Consider the following 17490-nt stretch of genomic DNA (forward strand, 5'->3'; position numbering starts at 1 on the left):
CAGAAGCCCTGTCCAAAAATGTTTGGATGCATTTTCTTCTCTGTAAACACTCTACTGCCCACCAGGAGTCATCCCCCAAAGAGTCTGGGAAGTAAGGGGGTGCTGGATTAAACTGCATTTTCCAGACAGAAAGAAAAAACTCAAAACATTCCTGAGAAAGCAACCTGGCATTCCTTCCCCTCAGAGCCTCCCTCACAGCTGGAACTGTGGGGAGCGACAACACAAAGCACAAAGGTCTGCACTGCCCCATTACCCGGAAACAGATTGTCTGGATTTTTGCTGTTCAAAGTGCAGCTCCCAAAAAAAGCTGCGTTCCGCAGTTGGTGTGGCCACAGCTGGGTGTGAGCACAGCTGGACAGATGTTGCAGAGGCGGCGCACACGAACCTGTGAAGTATTTCAGAGGCAGGCGCCTGCAGGAAGGTGCCGGTGGGGAGGGCAGGTGCTCCCCTGGTTGTGCTGCTTCTGCGTTGCCCCCTGCACTGTGCGGAGCCCTGCGCTGCCTGGCGGTGGCTGTGTGGTTTTCAGTGTCTCTAAAATTCCTGCCCTTGCTGCCACAAGAAGAATTTGTGTCACCCGATGACTGGTGAGGGACAGGCCGGCAGTTTTGTCCTCAGATGCTTTGGCTGGTGAGTGTCTGGCACCTCGCTCCCTTGCAAATATCTGCGTAATTAAAGTGGACCGGGATCACCCAGGCTGGGTTGCAGCATGGAGGAAGAGGAGGGCGTGCAGCTCTGTGCAGCCCTTGCCTCTCTGACAACTTTTCTGGGAGCTTTGGTCAGCTCTGGAGAGTGACTGCTCACATTTGCAGCCTGGATATTCCCCAGCTCCTCCAGAACCTCTCTCACGCCAGTAGTTAGTTAATTAGGAGAGTTTAACGTGTTTGGCCAGCTTGTCCAGAAAAAATCTGATTCGTTTCCCAGTGTGCAACAAGCAACTAATTACACACTCAAGAGAAACACTGATTATTTATTCCAGTGGCACAAGCCTGGGTGCTCAGTGGTGTTCCACAAATCAAGCACACCCATTCTCAAAACTTTTTACTATATATATACACTGTAGTGTTAAGGAAACTCCCCAGTCTGACCATTGTTGAGCCTCTCTGGCAGTCACAGTCCCAGTGCCAGACTTTCACACCTGGGACAAAAGCTCCTTCACAGCCCCAAACACTCCAGACCAGGTTACCTTGCTGGCTCCACCCCAGGCTTCCCATGGAGTCTCAGATGTCTGGTTCCACAAAGCCATTTATTCACGGCTCACTTACACAGAAACAGCTCGTGCAGATGCCTCTGAGGAGGGACACTCAAAAAGGAACCCCAGGGAATTTTCCACCTTCACCGTCTACCCAGGTGCAAGTGTAGCTCTTCCTCTCCAGTCAGCACATGCCACTCTCTCCGGGTCAGCTCACCAAGCTGGCACCACCCATCTTCATCTCTCTCGTTATCCAAACTGCCTGCAATTGCTGGCCCCTGCTGTGTCTCCCAGGGTCCACTCACCCTGGCTGGTTTCACCAGGCTTTGTGCCCTTTGTTAACAATCAAAGGCAGCCCCTTCTCTTTCTCTTGGCTCTCACCCAGAGCTCAACCTGGACCTCGAATTCAGCTTGCAAACACAGCTGCCTGCACCAGTTGTATCCCTCAACATTAGCAAACACAGGCATTAATGTTCAAGGCGAGAAGAGACTATTCTCTTATTAATTAATTTTCTATCTTCTGTCAGTTGATGATTCTCTCAGTTCTTATGCTAATTATTCTGCAACCCTCAGTCTTCATTCTCTTTTGACATAGTGGGCCATGAGTCACTCTGTCATCATTGCTCCCTGCTGAAGTTCTTTTTACCCACTAAGCAGTCAGTTTCAGCACAGTTGCTGAGTTGGCCTTATTAGTTTCTTCCTTATCTCGGGAGTTCTGCTGTAGGTCCTTGAGACTTTAAAGTTCTGCATTCTTTGTGTCTACCTACTATCCTTCTTCCCAAACTTTGTTAACCTCCCCCTAGGTATGAGATCACTGAAGCTTAAGAAGGCAATTTTGCCAACACGTAATTTATCTTTCCAACATCTGGACAAAACTTAGGGCTTGTTAGCTGTTTTCTGTTCCATGGATTAAGTCTCTTTCTGTTTGATTAGGGCTGCAAGTGCCTAATTAGGTGGAGCCGTTCCATGCATCCCTTATGTGACAAACCCATTACTGCACTCCACTGGCATTTATGGGGTAAAATGCAAACATATGTTCAGGCAGATTTCTTATCTCAGACCTTTCTGCTCACTTGCTCCTTTTTGGTCAACTCCATGGTTCCATCTGAACCAGAAGGGGCAGAGGCTGTTCAGTTTTCTATTGGGAGTTTTAATCCACACACAGACACAGCCCCCCACCCACTGCCCCACCTTAAACACTGATGCAGTGTGGGTGACAGTGGGAGTGAAATTCCCATTGTCTCTCTGCTCAGATTTTCAACGGTATTACAGAAGAGATTTTCCTGGGCAATGCAGCTCTTTCCAGACTCCCTTGGATGCATTCCTCCACAATACTTACACAGATTGACTTCACAGTTGTGGTGGACATTCAAGGCCACTTCTCACTTCTGTGAGAGTCTATTACTCCACAGAAATCAGAGCTGTGTGAGGCACCCGACTGCATCTCCCTCCAACACTCTGTGCCTGGAAAAGCCCCTGCAATTAGCTGCAGCAATGCTAATGCACTGCCCTGTTACCCTTAGACACAGCTAAGGGCAGAAGCAGGGTAGAAAGAGGCTCAACCCACCTGTTATCTCTTCCACTTATACCTAAGCAGTCCTGGAGCCCTCAAAGAGAGATTCACATAAAAATAAGTTTTTCTCTTAACAAGAAGTCATCAAGCAACTATTCTGTAATAGCAGCATTTTAAAAATAATTCTGTATTTGTTTGGTTTAATGTTAGTGTTCTTTAATGTTACTGTTCAGCAAAAGCACTGCTTAGTGCTACTACACACAGTTTCTAAGTATTTATTTTGGTAAGACCCACCTGCTGGATTCTGCAAGCTGCTATAAAACGAGGTTAAAAGCAGACACCTACAGGAAACAGCATATGGCTTACCTCAGCTTTTCCAGCTGCTCCACTAACCTCACTGAAGACTCATGTAGTCAAATATACAAAACTACTATTTCCTTGTAAATCCATGTGTAAATAAATGACAAACAACTAAACTGAATAAAAACTAAACCACTGATTCTTTCCTACCACTAACTTTGAAACAGACATATAGAACTGAATTCCCCCTGGAAATTTTGTGCTTTACAGATCCCAGTCATTGTAGAAAGCCAAGGAGAAACAAATATTCAACATGTTGGGAGGCAGGAGATAACAACAGCACCAGGACTGTTGGTGTTTTGTTGCATAAAGACTGTCAGGAGCCAAAGGCATTATTTTGACTTCTGGAATCTTCAAAGTCTGGTGGAGACCCAAGGCCTGTTTGCAGTAGTCTTCTGGTACGACCAAAGTGCCTTCTTGAAAACCTGAGGTCAGTTCCTACTCTGAAAATCACAAATCAAATTAATTGGAGGGAAAATCACTTGCCGGTTTTGTGGCCTCTGGATGTGGGATGCCCACAGCCCCCAGTGCTGCCCATCAGAGCTGCCAGGCGTCACCTGCCACAGCTGAACCCAGGTGGAAGGTGACAGCTCCCACCCCAGGAACTGATTTACTGAACAAGATAAGTAATTCTGAGTACTTGCATGCACCATTTTAAGAAAGCAGATGGGCAAAATCTGAGTTATGACAAGCCTCTTCTGTGACAGTACCAAAAGAAAAAATGAGCTGAACATTTCTTCTGCTGCAGGTTTCCTGTAGTCTGCAAGGGGAAAGGCCTTGTAAAATAGCAGAGACAAAATGTACCAAAGGTAATCTGAGTTCTGGATCCATGCTAAGTGTAGCAGGAATGCTACAGTGGAAGTGCAGCAGTGAATATCTGCAGAATTTAAGTAAAAAATCTAGGTAAAAAAGATACAGTGCCCTTCCAGTCATCATCCTCCTCTTCATTCTTTTTATTTTACTGTCCTCGAATGCAGAAATGTAATTGAATACTTCACAGATGGATCCTAAATCAATTCACTGCCTTTCAGCACCAAGTCTGTAGCCCAGCTTTCCCATGTTCTTGTCTTCCTAAAACCATATCCATGAAGTCAAAAGTGCACAAACACCTCCCTACCTGTGGGAGCCCATGCTGGGACTCAGCCCATTTGGGGTACAGACATTAACTCCTGCACAAACCATATGTGTCTTTAATACCTAATATCTATTAAATGCAAGTTATTTTCTGGTATTTTGTGGTGTTCTAACTTCTGTGGATATTACTTCTGTAATTACTATTGGTAAGCCATAGAAGCAATCATTAAAAGTACTATTTCAGGAAGTAACACAATACATCTGTAGGCATTTATACAAAAAATCAAATGTTAAGCCACAAGTCCTGAACACAATACAAGAAACCTGGAAATTCTAAAATAAATCACACCAAGAAAGTGGCATGTTCTACTTCATTTTTATCCTTCACCCAGGGATTATGTAAATCATCCTTGATACTCAGTAGTCGGGGATAATATTACTAATTCCCAATGAGACCATAATTTTTTTTTTCATTGAAGAAATTGACACAGTAATCCAGAAGGAAGTTCATTTATACTTGTCTTGGGTATACTTTAGTTTGGAAAAAAAAAAACAAAACAGTGAATAGGAGTAATTTAGAATATTAGGTATCTATGTCAGCCTTGTAGTTCAAAAATTTGTAATTGTTTATAAATTTCCAACAATTAACTTTATTGTAAACTTCATTGCAATAAATGGATGATTTGCACAAAAACAACAAAAGTAAACAGATAACACTGTATTCCAAATACTCTTCCTGGCATAAGCAAGAGGTGAAAAATTATCCACAAAAACATTTTAAATTTAAAATAAACCCAAAGGATTCTGTTGAACTGAGCAATCAACTTGGTAACATATGAACACACTGTTTTCCACAGAAAATGAAGCAAGACCTCACCTGACAGACAGCAAAACCAGAGTCTAAAGCTGCAGAAACCACCTGCAGATTGCTGACTCTTTGATCACATCCCAGAGCAGAGGCAGGCAGGGCTCAGTGTCTGCATCCAGTCCAGTGCCTGCCTGCTCCAGGTACTTCCCATTCTGAGCAGGTTGGTTGGTGTGCAAGGACAAGTGGACTTGTGACCTAAACACAGCCCATCTGCTGCTCTGGGCAGAGGGGGACACTGCAGAAAACTGCCCAGGAACCAGGCTCCCTGAGATCAGTCCCGTTTTTAGCAGTGATTTGAACACACCACTCCATGGGACACAGGCAGATATTCCTCTGCTGCAGTTTAGCAGTGACTCCTGTTGCTGAAAAAGGCCACTGAGAAGGCAAACCAAGTTCATAAAATATTTTCAACAGGGAACTTTTCTCTCTTATGATTCTTAACACCACCAGCAGAGAGCAGCAGAGTAGGAACAGGGACATGAATACACAGGAACAGTTCAGCTGCAGCATTCTTGCAGACGTGTAACAAACTGTTAACCCAAAGCAATGATATTGCCAGAACAGCTATGAGTAATGAGTAAGTAAATCCTGGCTTCTACATCAATTTACCAATTCAACATCAGTTTGCAGACAAAATGGTAAATTGGTGTCAGATGGAATTCCAAGGAATTGAGTTATATAAAGAATTAATCAAGATGAGGAGAAGCCTAGTGGCTTCACTGACAAAACATAGCAGCATTTGCCAGCAAGAAACCACCTGCTACTATTAAGAGATCTGTTTGAAAATGTTGTTCTCTTCCAAGACAAATGTGGTTTCAAGTCACTGAAAGTTATCTGGCTAATATACAACTAGTATTCAGATTTTCCCCTGTGTAATTGCTTACTAGAAGCCAAAGACAAAAAAACATAACACAAACAAAAATTCTTGAAGAACACTGCAAAAAGCATCAATGTATTACACAAACAGTACTTTAAAATCTGTGTTGGAAGCAGGGTCTATAGGACATCAACTCCCTTTTCTGCTTTTTCAGCTTCAGTTTGAGTCAAGGTTAAGAAATGTTTGCAGTGGAAGAAAATGAAAGTTTTCAGCTTTCTTAGTCCAGAGTCAAAAAATAAAGACAATATTAACTCCATCAAACTTTATAGCTTTCATTTAGTTTTGTAAAAAAATATAATATTTTATATAACCAAAAATATATTACAGATGCCAGCACACCTACACACCTACAGTTCTGCTTCAGTGATATTCTCATCAGGGCAACAATAGTATTCCACAAAACAGATCTGTCCATCTTCATTCCTGATCATATACTGCAGTGAAAGGAATCCTTGAGCATCTGTTCGAATGGACACTTTACAAGACAAAGCCAGTGCCTTTGTGGATGGTTTAAGCAAAGAAATCTTGTACCTGCAGGAGAAAATATTATTATTATATATTATTTCAGTAATATGAAAAAAATACATTTTGCAAAGAGAAGCTGAAACATTAGTCACAAATAAAGACCCAGAATAAACGAAAAACAATTAGGAACACACTTATTTGGTTGGTCCCTGGTAACAAAATTAAACTGTCATTGTCAGCACTTAGCTTTTAATTACATACACAGCTTTTTATGGGAGTATTTTTGCCCCCCATACTAATAAAATAAATGTTACAGAAATGCAAAAGCAGTTTTTAAACTTCCCATCAAGAATGCATGACCTGGCACAGAGGGCATCAGTCACTTTCTAACCTGTTTGTCTGGGTCTGGTTACAGTGGAATGCTTCCATCAAATCAGAGTCCCTAGGGTAGTCCAGATGTGCACTTCCAGCATTTCCAAAAGTGGATAACCTGGAAGACAAAAAGCACCATCTCAAAACACCTGATGAGAGCTCTGTAAAAACTCATCAAAATGAGTCATTGCACATATCTCATGACTGTTTCACAAAGCACTGCTGTTCATTTCACTCATTTAATTAAAAAGCTAAACTGTCTACACCAGTGTCACATTTATGAAGTTGTCAAAATACTCATTAATGTTAATTAGAGAACATACTGTGATTTGCTACATTATTACAATTCTTCCTGAAATGAACCAGTATTCTAAAATAGTTCCCCTCTCTCCACCATGAAAACTTCCACTCCTTACCAAAGGCAGCCAAGCACAAACATTTGAGTTGAAAGCCATTTCTTGTACCTGAAGTAGGGTTTTTCTGGAGACATGGTAATCTGCAGAACTTCACTGGTCATATCCAGTTCAGCAAATGCTTCTCGCAGTCCCTCCGACTGCAGGATAATTTTATTAACAACATTTGTACTGCAGAAATCAAAATCTAACAACTCCTCAGGTTCTTGAGTGTTGATTTTGCACACTGTTACTACTCCTCCTTCTTCCAAGAACAGCATCAGGGGATCCCCATAACCACGGTAACACAATCTAAGGGCCGTTGATGTTCCTGAAAAAGAGAATGAAATATATTCTGCAGAGACCGTAGCTAGGTCATTTGACCACTTTAGAAAACTCACATTTTTCTTGCACATGGGCCACAGATCAATTTTAGTGCTGCGTAGATACCCTCTGAAATGCTAATGGTTATGCAGGTAAAATTAAATTAGTAGTGTGCAGACAACTCAAATCCAAATAACTTCACCCACCAGACAAAAAACACCAGCTGCGACAATTAAGGCACACTAGAAACAGTTTAGAGGAACTGGAAAATCCTCATGGTTCTGTGGCTCCATCTTTCCTTACTACTCCTGTTGCTTGTGCAACCCAAACTGAAGTTAATGCAGCTGAGCCAATGCTGTGGTCACACCCTCCTGTGGCAGGTTATCACCACCTGAACCTCTGGATTCCCAAAATCACAGTGCTCCTTCAAACTGAAGTTAATGCAGCTGAGCTCGTGCTGTGGCAGGTTATCACCACCTGAACCTCTGGATTCCCAAAATCACAGTGCTCCTTCGTACATTCGATTTGGATCTTTAGGTCAGCCACAACCAAAACTGTAGAGGAATGAGGAGTTCAACACAGAGCTGCAAAGAAGGAACTGCCCAGAAGGCTGCCATGGTATCACTCCATGCCACGTGAGTACACGTCCTGCAGCACCCACACAGCCTTTTGTGGATTCATGGAAATATACCACACCTGGCAAGGAGCTGGTTCCGAAAATGGTGAGACAGTCCAGAAGAACAGACAAACTGATCCGGAACATCACAGACTCCTCCTGAATGGAAAATTCCTGAAAAATTTCTGCCTGTAAGTTAAAGCAAAGAGATGAAAAGTTGGGAGTTTCTGCAATTATTTTACAGTTTAAACTTCAGAAATCCAGAAATCAGTGCAACACCAAGTGATTTCTACATGCAACAAAGCATTGATTATAGAAAAATGGGTCTTCATCCTAAAACTAGGAAAACACAAGCAAACCACGCTTAAAACAAGGTAAGATGGCATAAACATGAAACCCTAAATACTTGTCTATTATGGTTTAAGTACAACCTGCAAACAGTAAAACTGGAGCTAGAAACATTCATGGAACTGTACAGTGTGTCACCCTTCCCCAGTAACAATACTGGAGAAGGGTGACACAATACAATACATATTTTTTTATGTATTGTACATAAAAAAATGTACAAATACAATATTTTTTATGTTCAGAGCATGAATAAACATTCCCAATACTAGTACTTCAGAACAGAACAGTGACTTCACCACTCAGAAATATGTGCTGAATCCTGCCTTTGACTAGCCTGATGGGGATAAACTGCTCCATGCTATCCTGTCTGTCACTGGCACTCACTGCTTTGTGGCACCTACGAGAACAGTGTCTCAGAAATAAAGCAGGGTGGCATGAGCTGCTTTTGGACAAGTAGTTTCATATTTTCTTGGCAGCCCAGAGGGAAAACCCCATCCTGGGGTGCTTTGAGCACAGCACAACCACCTTTAACCAAGCGTCTGTGAATCTGTACTTTCACAGCTGACACAAATCCAACCTTTTAGCTTTGGGATGAGCTATAAAAACACTTAAAGAGGGACACTATGAGTACCTGCTTGTGCACCTAAGCACAGCATGGCCAGAAGGAGCCGTGATTTTGACAGGCACCAGTACATTAGACAAGGGTGCAAACACACTACAACGTATGAGTTTGGCAGGCGCCAGTACATTAGACAAGGGTGCAAACACACTACAACGTCAGGTGTCCTGGGATGTACTGGGGCAGGGCTTCGAATTCCAGAAGCATGGACACTCATAAACAAGGGCAGCCTCACCGTGGCCCTTCCTACATGCCAGCTCAGGCCTTGCTTCCAGCAAAGTCTCCCCTTCTCTGCAGGTGAGCACATGGAATTTTTAGGGTTGGAAGGGACCTCTGAAGACGATCCAGTCCAACCCCTCTGCCAAGGCAGGGTCACCTGGAGCAGGTGACACAGGAACACATCCAGGCAGGGTCTGAATGTCTGCAGAGAGGGAAACTCCAAGACCTCCCTGGCATTCTGTCCCAGGGCTCTAGCACCTCAAGTGTAAAGAAATGCTTCCTTGTGTTGAGGTGAAACTTCGGTGGTTTATTTTATGCCCATTGCTCTCCTTCCTGCCACTGGTCAGCACAGAAAGGAGTCTGGCACCATCTTCCTGGCACCCACGTTTGAGATATTTATATGCATTAATGAGACTCTCAGTTTGCTCTTCTCTAGACTGAACAGACCCAGCTCCTGCAGGCTCTCCTCACAAGAAATGCTATTGTGAAAAATGTGTATTTTATGATTGGCTTTTCGCAAGTATTAAAATTAATATTGTATTAAGTTACAAAATTATGCTACATTAATTTTCTTAAGTAGTGTATTAAATACAGTTTTAGGTTATAACAAAATGTTAAAATAGAAACTATGTTATGTAAGATATTTGTTTAAGAAAGGACTTGAACCACATAGAAGCCACAGGCAGCTAAATCTAAAAATGTGTATTTTATGATTGGCTTTTCGCAAGTATTAAAATTAATATTGTATTATGTTACAAAATTATGCTATATTAATTTTCTTAAGTAGTGTATTAAATACAGTTTTAGGTTATAACAAAATGTTAAAATAGAAACTATGTTATGTAAGATATTTGTTTAAGAAAGGACTTGAACCACATAGAAGCCACAGGCAGCTAAATCTTTCAGAGAAAGGGAATTTATTGCTCCCTTATCAGCAGAAAACCAACTTCTTCCCACCTCGCTCAGACTGGAAGACGGCATGAGGATTAAGAGGAAGAAGTTGACAGTGACCAGACAGAATCCTGTGTTTGAATGGAATTTATGCATCACTATGAGATGTATGAATATGCAACAGGCGATTTTTTTAAGGGTTAATCCTCTGTTAACGGGGGTCCTTTTTCAGGCTTGTGTAGCCCAGAAAAAGGTACCCGGACGTCCGTATCTCTTTGTTTTTATTGTCTCATATTGTCCTAATTGTTCAAATTTTATTACTCTGATATATTACTATTTTTATACCTATTTTATTACTATCAAACTTTTAAAATTTTAACAACAAGTGACTGGCGCTTTTCACACTCTTTAATCATCTTTGTGGCCTCTGCTGGACCCTGTCCTGTCACTCCCTGTCCTCCCGGCGGTAACGGGGGCCCTGCAGCAGCCGAGCCCCCCCGGTACCTGGATGAAGGCGTTGGCCTGGATACACTTGGCGTCCTCCACGGTGACGCGCAGCCCGCTGGCCGTGGCCAGGCAGGTGGCGTGGTCCTGGAAGTGCACGGCCCGCAGGAGGCTGGAGAGGTGCCGGGCATTGTCCAGGCTGGCGGACAGCGCGTAGCGCTCGCCGCTGGCGGGCGGCTGGGCCGAGAACGGCATGGCCGGGCGGCGGGAGCGCAGGCAGCGGAGTGCAGGGAGCGGAGTGCAGGGAGCGGAAGCGGGCACGGCGAAGGGGAGCGCAGGAAGTGAGTCACAGCCCCGCCGGCACAGGAAATGCGAGCGCAGGAAGCGTGAGCGGAGCGGCAGCAGCGCGGCATGGCGTGCGAGCGGATGGCGGCCAAGAGGAAGCGGGCAGCGCCGGCCGCGGGGAAGGCGAAACGCGCCAGGGGCGCCCCGAGCGCGGCCGAGGCGGCGCCGGAGGGCGGCCCGAGGGAGAGCGGCCCGAGGGAGGACGGCGGGCCGCCGCAGGAATACCGCATCCCGCCGCCCGTGTCCCAGGTACCGCTCGGCCCGGGGCTCGCGGTGTCTGAGGGGACGCCGGGCATTGTCCAGGCTGGCGGACAGCGCGTAGCGCTCGCCGCTGGCGGGCGGCTGGGCCGAGAACGGCATGGCCGGGCGGCGGGAGCGCAGGCAGCGGAGTGCAGGGAGCGGGAGCGGGCACGGCCAAGGGGAGCGCAGGAAGTGAGTCACAGCCCCGCCGGCACAGGAAATGCGAGCGCAGGAAGCGTGAGCGGAGCGGGCGGGCGGCAGCGCGGCATGGCGTGCGAGCGGATGGCGGCCAAGAGGAAGCGGGCAGCGCCGGCCGCGGGGAAGGCGAAACGCGCCAGGGGCGCCCCGAGCGCGGCCGAGGCGGCGCCGGAGGGCGGCCCGAGGGAGAGCGGCCCGAGGGAGGACGGCGGGCCGCCGCAGGAATACCGCATCCCGCCGCCCGTGTCCCAGGTACCGCTCGGCCCGGGGCTCGCGGTGTCTGAGGGGACGCGGCCAAGCCGGGACAGAGGGGTTGATTCGTGGTCTTTTGTAATACCAGCACAAGTAAAAGGGAACGTGGCGGTGCGGTTTTTTTTTTTTTTTTCCTAGCGCTATTGCTGGTCGGTGTCTGTGAGATGTGTTGCCTCAGTCTCAGAAGGAATTGAAAGGGTTGGGCAGTTCTGCTGTATAGAGAGGCTGTGGGGAAACTGTCCCTGCTCTATTTTTAGGAATCATGCGGAGAAGGTTGCTTGTAAGAAAAAAGGCAAAGTACTGCGTGTAAACACAAAGATTTCGCAATACGCTTGTGGACAGGAGAGGCTGGGCTGTGCTCTGGGGCTGCCCCGAGCCCATTTTGCAGGAAAATGAGCACGTGGCTTTCTAGGAGTTGTGTGGCAGTGCAGGGCTGTGCCTGGAGCACGCTGCGGATCGGGATGAGCGCGGCTCCTGCTGTAAAAGCTGCTCTGTAGGGAAGTCTCCACTCCTGCTGCGAGCGTGGCTCTGCCTGCTTCGGCAAACAAAGGTTCTTGCTGTGTCTTTCTGTATTCACTGTGCAAACTTTTATTTTTGCTGTGTTATAACAGTGTTAAGGCCAGAAGCTTCCCACGTGACTGTTGTGTCTTTTTTCCTGACTGTTTTCCATTTTCCATAGGGCAAATGGAAAAACAAGGAGCGAGTGCTGATATTCTCCTCTCGTGGAATTAATTTCAGAACCAGACACCTAATGCAGGACTTAAGGACATTGATGCCTCACTCTAAAGCAGGTCGGGGTTGAACATCATTCCTAACTTATATTTTGAGAATACTTTTAAGCCAAAAGCCCTGTTCTTTATTTTTTTTTAATGTGCTACAGAAGAGTTTTGATGAAACTTGTATCTTAAACAAACACCTTTTGAGCCAGCAAGTACAGCAATTTTTGTATCATAGTATTTTCTGGGAAGTGAATCCTATGCCATCAGTCCTGAACCTGCATAATTAGTTTTGTTGCTATGTTTACATATTCCATACTATGACAGAAGCAATTTGATAATTACCTTTTCATTTATAAACCTGTAAAATTTTTGTAAAAAACCTGACTGTTAAAATAATCTCTTGTATTAAATTGGTTTTCCAGCCTTGTAAATGTTGTTTTTGTCTTCCAGATACTAAAATGGACCGTAAAGACCAGTTATTTGTAATCAATGAGGTAATTCAGGATTTACCTTGGTGCTTCTTTATTTTATTTTATTTTATTTTATTTTATTTTATTTTATTTTATTTTATTTTCTATGGAAAATCAGTATGAAAGGAAAAGGGGCAGCCAAGTTCAAAATGCTACTTCATAGGTGAAAATTATTGATACCCAAAAAGCAAAAAGTTAACTTTTGATTAATAAAGCTAGAATGAAACTTTTAATTAGATACAGATTTTCACTATGAAGAAATACAGCTTAACATGTTTTTCTGTGTAGGTGAGAAGTGTAGTGCAGCTTTTGCTTGAACAATACAGGACAAAAATATGCAGCCAGCCCAAATGTAGTAGGACATTTGATATTTCTGAATCTAGAACCTAATGTCTCAGCTCCTGCTCTTGTGTTTGTATCCTGGACAGCTTATCAGGTTGTTTGTAGCTTTAATGAGGTTATTACTCCTTGTAGTGAATATGTGAAAGTTAAAAAAGAAGCCAAACTAAAATTTGGGTATCAGTAGATGTCATTTAATAAGACAAGATCTTTGCTTTTGAACATGCATTTTGGAGAGGGGAAGATACTAGAGATGAACGTGGAAAGTTATCAAAAATGTCTTCAGGATGTTTGTAAGCTGCTAATTTGATGTGTCTTGTGTAGGTGTGTGAAATGAAAAACTGCAATAAGTGCATCTTTTTTGAAGCCAAAAAGAAACAGGATCTCTACATGTGGTAAGGAAATGTTATGTTTTGTTATATTTCTGTTTATAGCTGCAAATGTTTCAGTCCTAGCGGAAGTTTCCTACTGTAATAGTGAAGATGCATGAAATACTGCTGTTTAGTTAAATTTGTTCTAATATTGCACTTCTGTGGACAGTGCAAATTTACAATGCATGAACAGCTTTTGGAGACTCTTTCCAGAAGCATTTTACAAAAATATTTAGAAAAAAAGTGTTTATGAGCATAAAGAAGTTATGTTTATGTTAAAGGAAGTCAGTACAGCTATAAAACTGACAGAAACTACTTCATTGTGGGAATAACTGGTTGGGGTGTAGTTTGGAAATCCAGCATGTATTCTGGCTGCTGTTAACATTTTTCTTTCTCTCTTCCCCACCACTTGTCCTCTGAAGGCTTTCAAACACACCACAGGGACCATCTGCTAAATTCTTGGTGCAGAATGGTAAGCTGGTGGACATTATTGTGATTGTATTATTGCTGTTCTGTCCAAAACTTTTTCTGTAAGTAATAACTTTTTTTAAAATCACTTTAGTTCACACACTGGCTGAATTGAAGATGACAGGAAATTGCCTGAGGGGCTCAAGACCCCTTTTGTCTTTTGATCCAGTAAGTATAGGTTTTATTTCGTTTGGGTCTGTTCTTATTCTTTTTGCATGACTATTGCATTTAGCCTTGTATGTAAAATTATTTTTTTTTCTGTAGATATTTGACCGGGAGCCACACTATGCCCTGCTAAAAGAATTGTTTATTCAGGTCAGTCTATAGTTCGAGTGTTTCTTCAATGGAGATGTGTTTTGGCAACATACTTAAGAATTGCAAGTGTTTTTTTTTTTCAAGTAGCAGTTTTACACTTCTGAACTTCAAAAAGATCACAAAGGATTAGGATCATATTCTTAGCACAACTCAGACACTTATTTCTTAAGTTTTGGATTATGAAATGTAATCTTGGTTTGGGAACTTAGTAAATTAAAAGGAGTTTAAAGTGAACCATTTATGTTTGACCTCTTAAACTGCAGATGTTCAGAAACACTGCCTTTTATTACAGATATTTGGTACACCACAGTACCACCCCAAAAGCCAGCCTTTTGTTGATCATGTTTTTACCTTCACCGTCACTGATGAAAGGATCTGGTTTCGCAATTACCAGGTGAGTGGTCTCTCCTAGCTCTTCAAGAGGAGGTCAGTGGAGTAACTTCATATCAAATCCATTAAATAAAATAAGAATCATTATATGTCAGCCCCTAGTGCTTGCAGATTCAGTGTCCTGAAATGACAACCTTTTCCCACATCTCTGGTGAGATCTGGTTCACTGACCTTGCATTCATTAAGTTGTGATTCTGTGATGGATGTCTTGGTAGCAGGACATACTACCCAAGGCCTAAACTGTGCCTTAACCTAAACTGCTGCTTTGACCCAAAGTCATCTAGAGTTTACTTTCTGTAGAAGGAATTGACAACTACAGAGTACTCCAAAAGCTTGCTTGAATTTCAAAGAACTGCTTTATGTACAGAACTGCGTTTATACAAATCTACCTAATCAAGTACCTTATCTTGAATTTAAATTCAGTTGTGTATTACTGTATATATGCGAGGTCCCTGCAAGGTCATATGCTTTGATTCAGTCTGTGAGAAATTGAGAAAGTTTCCTTTTTATTGCAGATAATAGAAGAAGATGCATCTCTAGTAGAAATTGGGCCTCGTTTTGTCCTGAACCTCATAAAAATCTTCCAAGGTAGCTTTGGAGGACCAACTCTCTATGAAAATCCTCATTACCAGTCCCCAAATATGGTAAGCAGCTGTGTCTTTGTGTTCTCTATCATTTAGCAACTAATTTGAAAACCAGCCTGCAGTCAGTCTGTGCAAGAGCATCAAGTATGCCTTTCCCCATGACCTTTTGTAGTGCCCTAAACTGGTGACAGTTTGAGAGCAGAGTAGTTTTGTAATCATGAAGTGAATGCAGAAGTCATGCCACTGAAAAGATTACGTTACACTGAGGGTCTTGGCCATTAAGCAGAGAAATTAGCATTAAAGAAATTAGTTTCTTTAATACCAGATTTTTCCTGTTGTGCTTATTTGAAACATGATGAAATCTAAATTCTTATTTTTATAGCATCGCCGGCTGGTAAGATTGTCAGTGGCAGCTAAGTTTAGAGAGAAGCAGCAAGTGAAAGAAGTGCAAAAGATAAAGAAAAAAGGGACTAAGGTCCTTGTTAAAGAAGATCCTACTGAAGTAGTCTTTGAAACTCCAGCTGAAGAGAAGCCAGTGGAAATACAGCTTGTGAAACCAGAGTCAAAGCCAATTGTTAAAGATAAGAAGAAGCTACGCAAAATTCAGAGGAAAAAGCAAAAAAAGCTATTCAGAACTGAAGGATCTGCGTAGATGTTACAAGGAATGAAATTTCATAAATATCAACCGAATATTGTAAATATTTGAATTTACATTGTAGGGACAAACATATCTGAACTTCAATTTTAAGTGAACAAAACATACATTTCTTTATAAAGATTGAGTTTGCATTCTTTTATTGTCTTCTGGGATTCTGAGTTTTCAGAAATAACATGGCATCTCATTCAGCCTGGCCTTAAACATTTCCAGGGATTGGTCATCCAAAACTGCTCCGAACAACTTCCTGGGGCTGTTTCTTTATTACATACAGAATACAGTTGGCAGTTCCTGACCTCCTGACCTGGTTCTTCCACTCACTAGTTCTGCACTCCCCCAGACTTTCTTGTGTTTCAAAGTCTTGCCCATGCCCTGTTTCTGTTTGATACCTCTGTTTCAATTTCAAGCATCTTAATGCTGAAAAGACACAATAGGCTGGAGAGGAAGCTGACCTGTTAAATTCTAAGTTTCATTCCACCAGCAGGGTGAGGGAAATCCCATATAACTTCTGCAGCAAAGTGGTCTGTGTGCTGTATGATTGGAAAGAAAGACTGGTGGATATAGGCATGTGCTCAATTCACATAGTCTAATACATAAACACGGGTGAGTTGGAAAGGACCCCATCAGTATAATTGAGTCCAACTTAAGTCCTTGCAGAACTACATAACACCAAGCCATATGACTAGGTCATCATACAGACCCTCTTTAACTCTTGACAGGCTTGGTGCCATGACCACTTCCCTGGGAACTGACCATCCTCTGTGTAAAGGACATTGGTGTCCAACTGGAACTTTCCCAACACACTTGTTTAGCCCCAGCTGGCAGCTCAGCCCCAGAGAGCTGCCTGCTCACTCCCTTGGTTGGGTGGGGAAGAGAACTGGGAAGGGTAGAAGTGAAAAGTTGTGAGCTGAGGTGAAGACTGTTTAGCAAAAAACAAAAGCAAAAGCCATGCACAGAAGCAAAACAAATAAAGAAATTTATCTACTATGTCCTGTGGCTAGTCAGGTCTTCACCTGCCAGGAAAGCTGGGTTCCATCACATGTAACAGTGACGCAGGAAGACAAATGTGTCACTGAATGTTGCCCCCTTCTTCCTCCAGCTTTGTATGCTGAGCATGGTGCCATGTGTAGGACAGCCCTGCAGTCAGTTCTTGTGCACCTCTCTGGTGGGTGGGGTGAAAAGCAAAAACAGCTGGGAGTCTGAGCACTGCTCAGCAATAATGCAAGCTTTTCTATTACTATCAACACAACATTTGTGTTTTCAGCACAAATCCATAACACAGCTCCCTACCTGCTACTGTGATGAAAATTGACTCTATTCCAGCCAAAACCTCCTATGGCAAAGGTGTGTATTGGAAGGAGGTCCCCCCTCAGCTGAACAAGCCATGTGTCCTCAGCTGCTGTGACCTCTCTCCGTCTGCCCTCATCCTGATAAACTCCACTAGCTTTATATCCTTATGTTGAGGTGACCCAAAACTGCCTCCAACACTTGAGGTTTTCCCAGTGCAGAGCAGAGTGGGACAATCCCCTCCCTTGCTGTGCCTGATGCCCCCACAACAGGGCTGGCCCTCCTG

General features: G+C 43.4%; 2 protein-coding genes across 3 annotated transcripts; one reads left to right on the forward strand and one right to left on the reverse strand.

Annotated features, from left to right (window-relative positions):
• Nucleotides 1–4703: 4703 nt before the first annotated feature.
• On the reverse strand, nt 4704–10863 carry RAD1 (RAD1 checkpoint DNA exonuclease). Its single transcript, XM_039709699.1, has 5 exons — nt 10632–10863; nt 8131–8239; nt 7183–7441; nt 6738–6836; nt 4704–6412 (listed from the first exon to the last, which is right to left on the reverse strand). The coding sequence occupies exons 1-5, from the start codon at nt 10824–10826 to the stop codon at nt 6229–6231; spliced, it is 846 nt and encodes a 281-aa protein (XP_039565633.1). The 5' UTR covers nt 10827–10863; the 3' UTR covers nt 4704–6228.
• A 32-nt stretch (nt 10864–10895) lies between these two features.
• BRIX1 (biogenesis of ribosomes BRX1) lies at nt 10896–16056 on the forward strand. Of its 2 annotated transcripts, none has more exons than XM_039709698.1 (10): nt 10896–11165; nt 12286–12397; nt 12776–12819; nt 13459–13529; nt 13928–13977; nt 14068–14141; nt 14238–14288; nt 14581–14682; nt 15194–15322; nt 15645–16056. In XM_039709698.1, the coding sequence occupies exons 1-10, from the start codon at nt 10983–10985 to the stop codon at nt 15912–15914; spliced, it is 1086 nt and encodes a 361-aa protein (XP_039565632.1). In that variant the 5' UTR covers nt 10896–10982; the 3' UTR covers nt 15915–16056. The 2 variants fall into 2 exon arrangements, with proteins under 2 accessions (XP_039565632.1, XP_039565631.1); XM_039709697.1 differs by lacking the exon at nt 10896–11165 and adding an exon at nt 11374–11606.
• Nucleotides 16057–17490: the final 1434 nt, after the last annotated feature.

The sequence above is a fragment of the Passer montanus genome, unplaced genomic scaffold (genome assembly GCF_014805655.1).
Source record: "Passer montanus isolate IOZ18808 unplaced genomic scaffold, ASM1480565v1 scaffold22, whole genome shotgun sequence".
NCBI classification, from domain to species: domain Eukaryota; kingdom Metazoa; phylum Chordata; class Aves; order Passeriformes; family Passeridae; genus Passer; species Passer montanus.

What these genes read in the sequence shown, in the direction of transcription:
- RAD1 (XM_039709699.1), bottom strand. Translation starts at nt 10,826, where the DNA reads ATGCCGTTCTCGGCCCAGCCGCCCGCCAGCGGCGAGCGCTACGCGCTG. An exon ending in AGGCCAACGCCTTCATCCAG is followed by an intron (nt 8,240 to 10,631) that starts GTACCGGGGGGG and finishes TTTAACTTACAG; the next exon opens with GCAGAAATTTTTCAGGAATT. An exon ending in AACCAGACCCAGACAAACAG is followed by an intron (nt 6,413 to 6,737) that starts GTTAGAAAGTGA and finishes TTTCTCCTGCAG; the next exon opens with GTACAAGATTTCTTTGCTTA.
- BRIX1 (XM_039709698.1), top strand. Translation starts at nt 10,983, where the DNA reads ATGGCGTGCGAGCGGATGGCGGCCAAGAGGAAGCGGGCAGCGCCGGCC. An exon ending in CCCTTTTGTCTTTTGATCCA is followed by an intron (nt 14,142 to 14,237) that starts GTAAGTATAGGT and finishes TTTTTTCTGTAG; the next exon opens with ATATTTGACCGGGAGCCACA. An exon ending in ATTACCAGTCCCCAAATATG is followed by an intron (nt 15,323 to 15,644) that starts GTAAGCAGCTGT and finishes TTATTTTTATAG; the next exon opens with CATCGCCGGCTGGTAAGATT.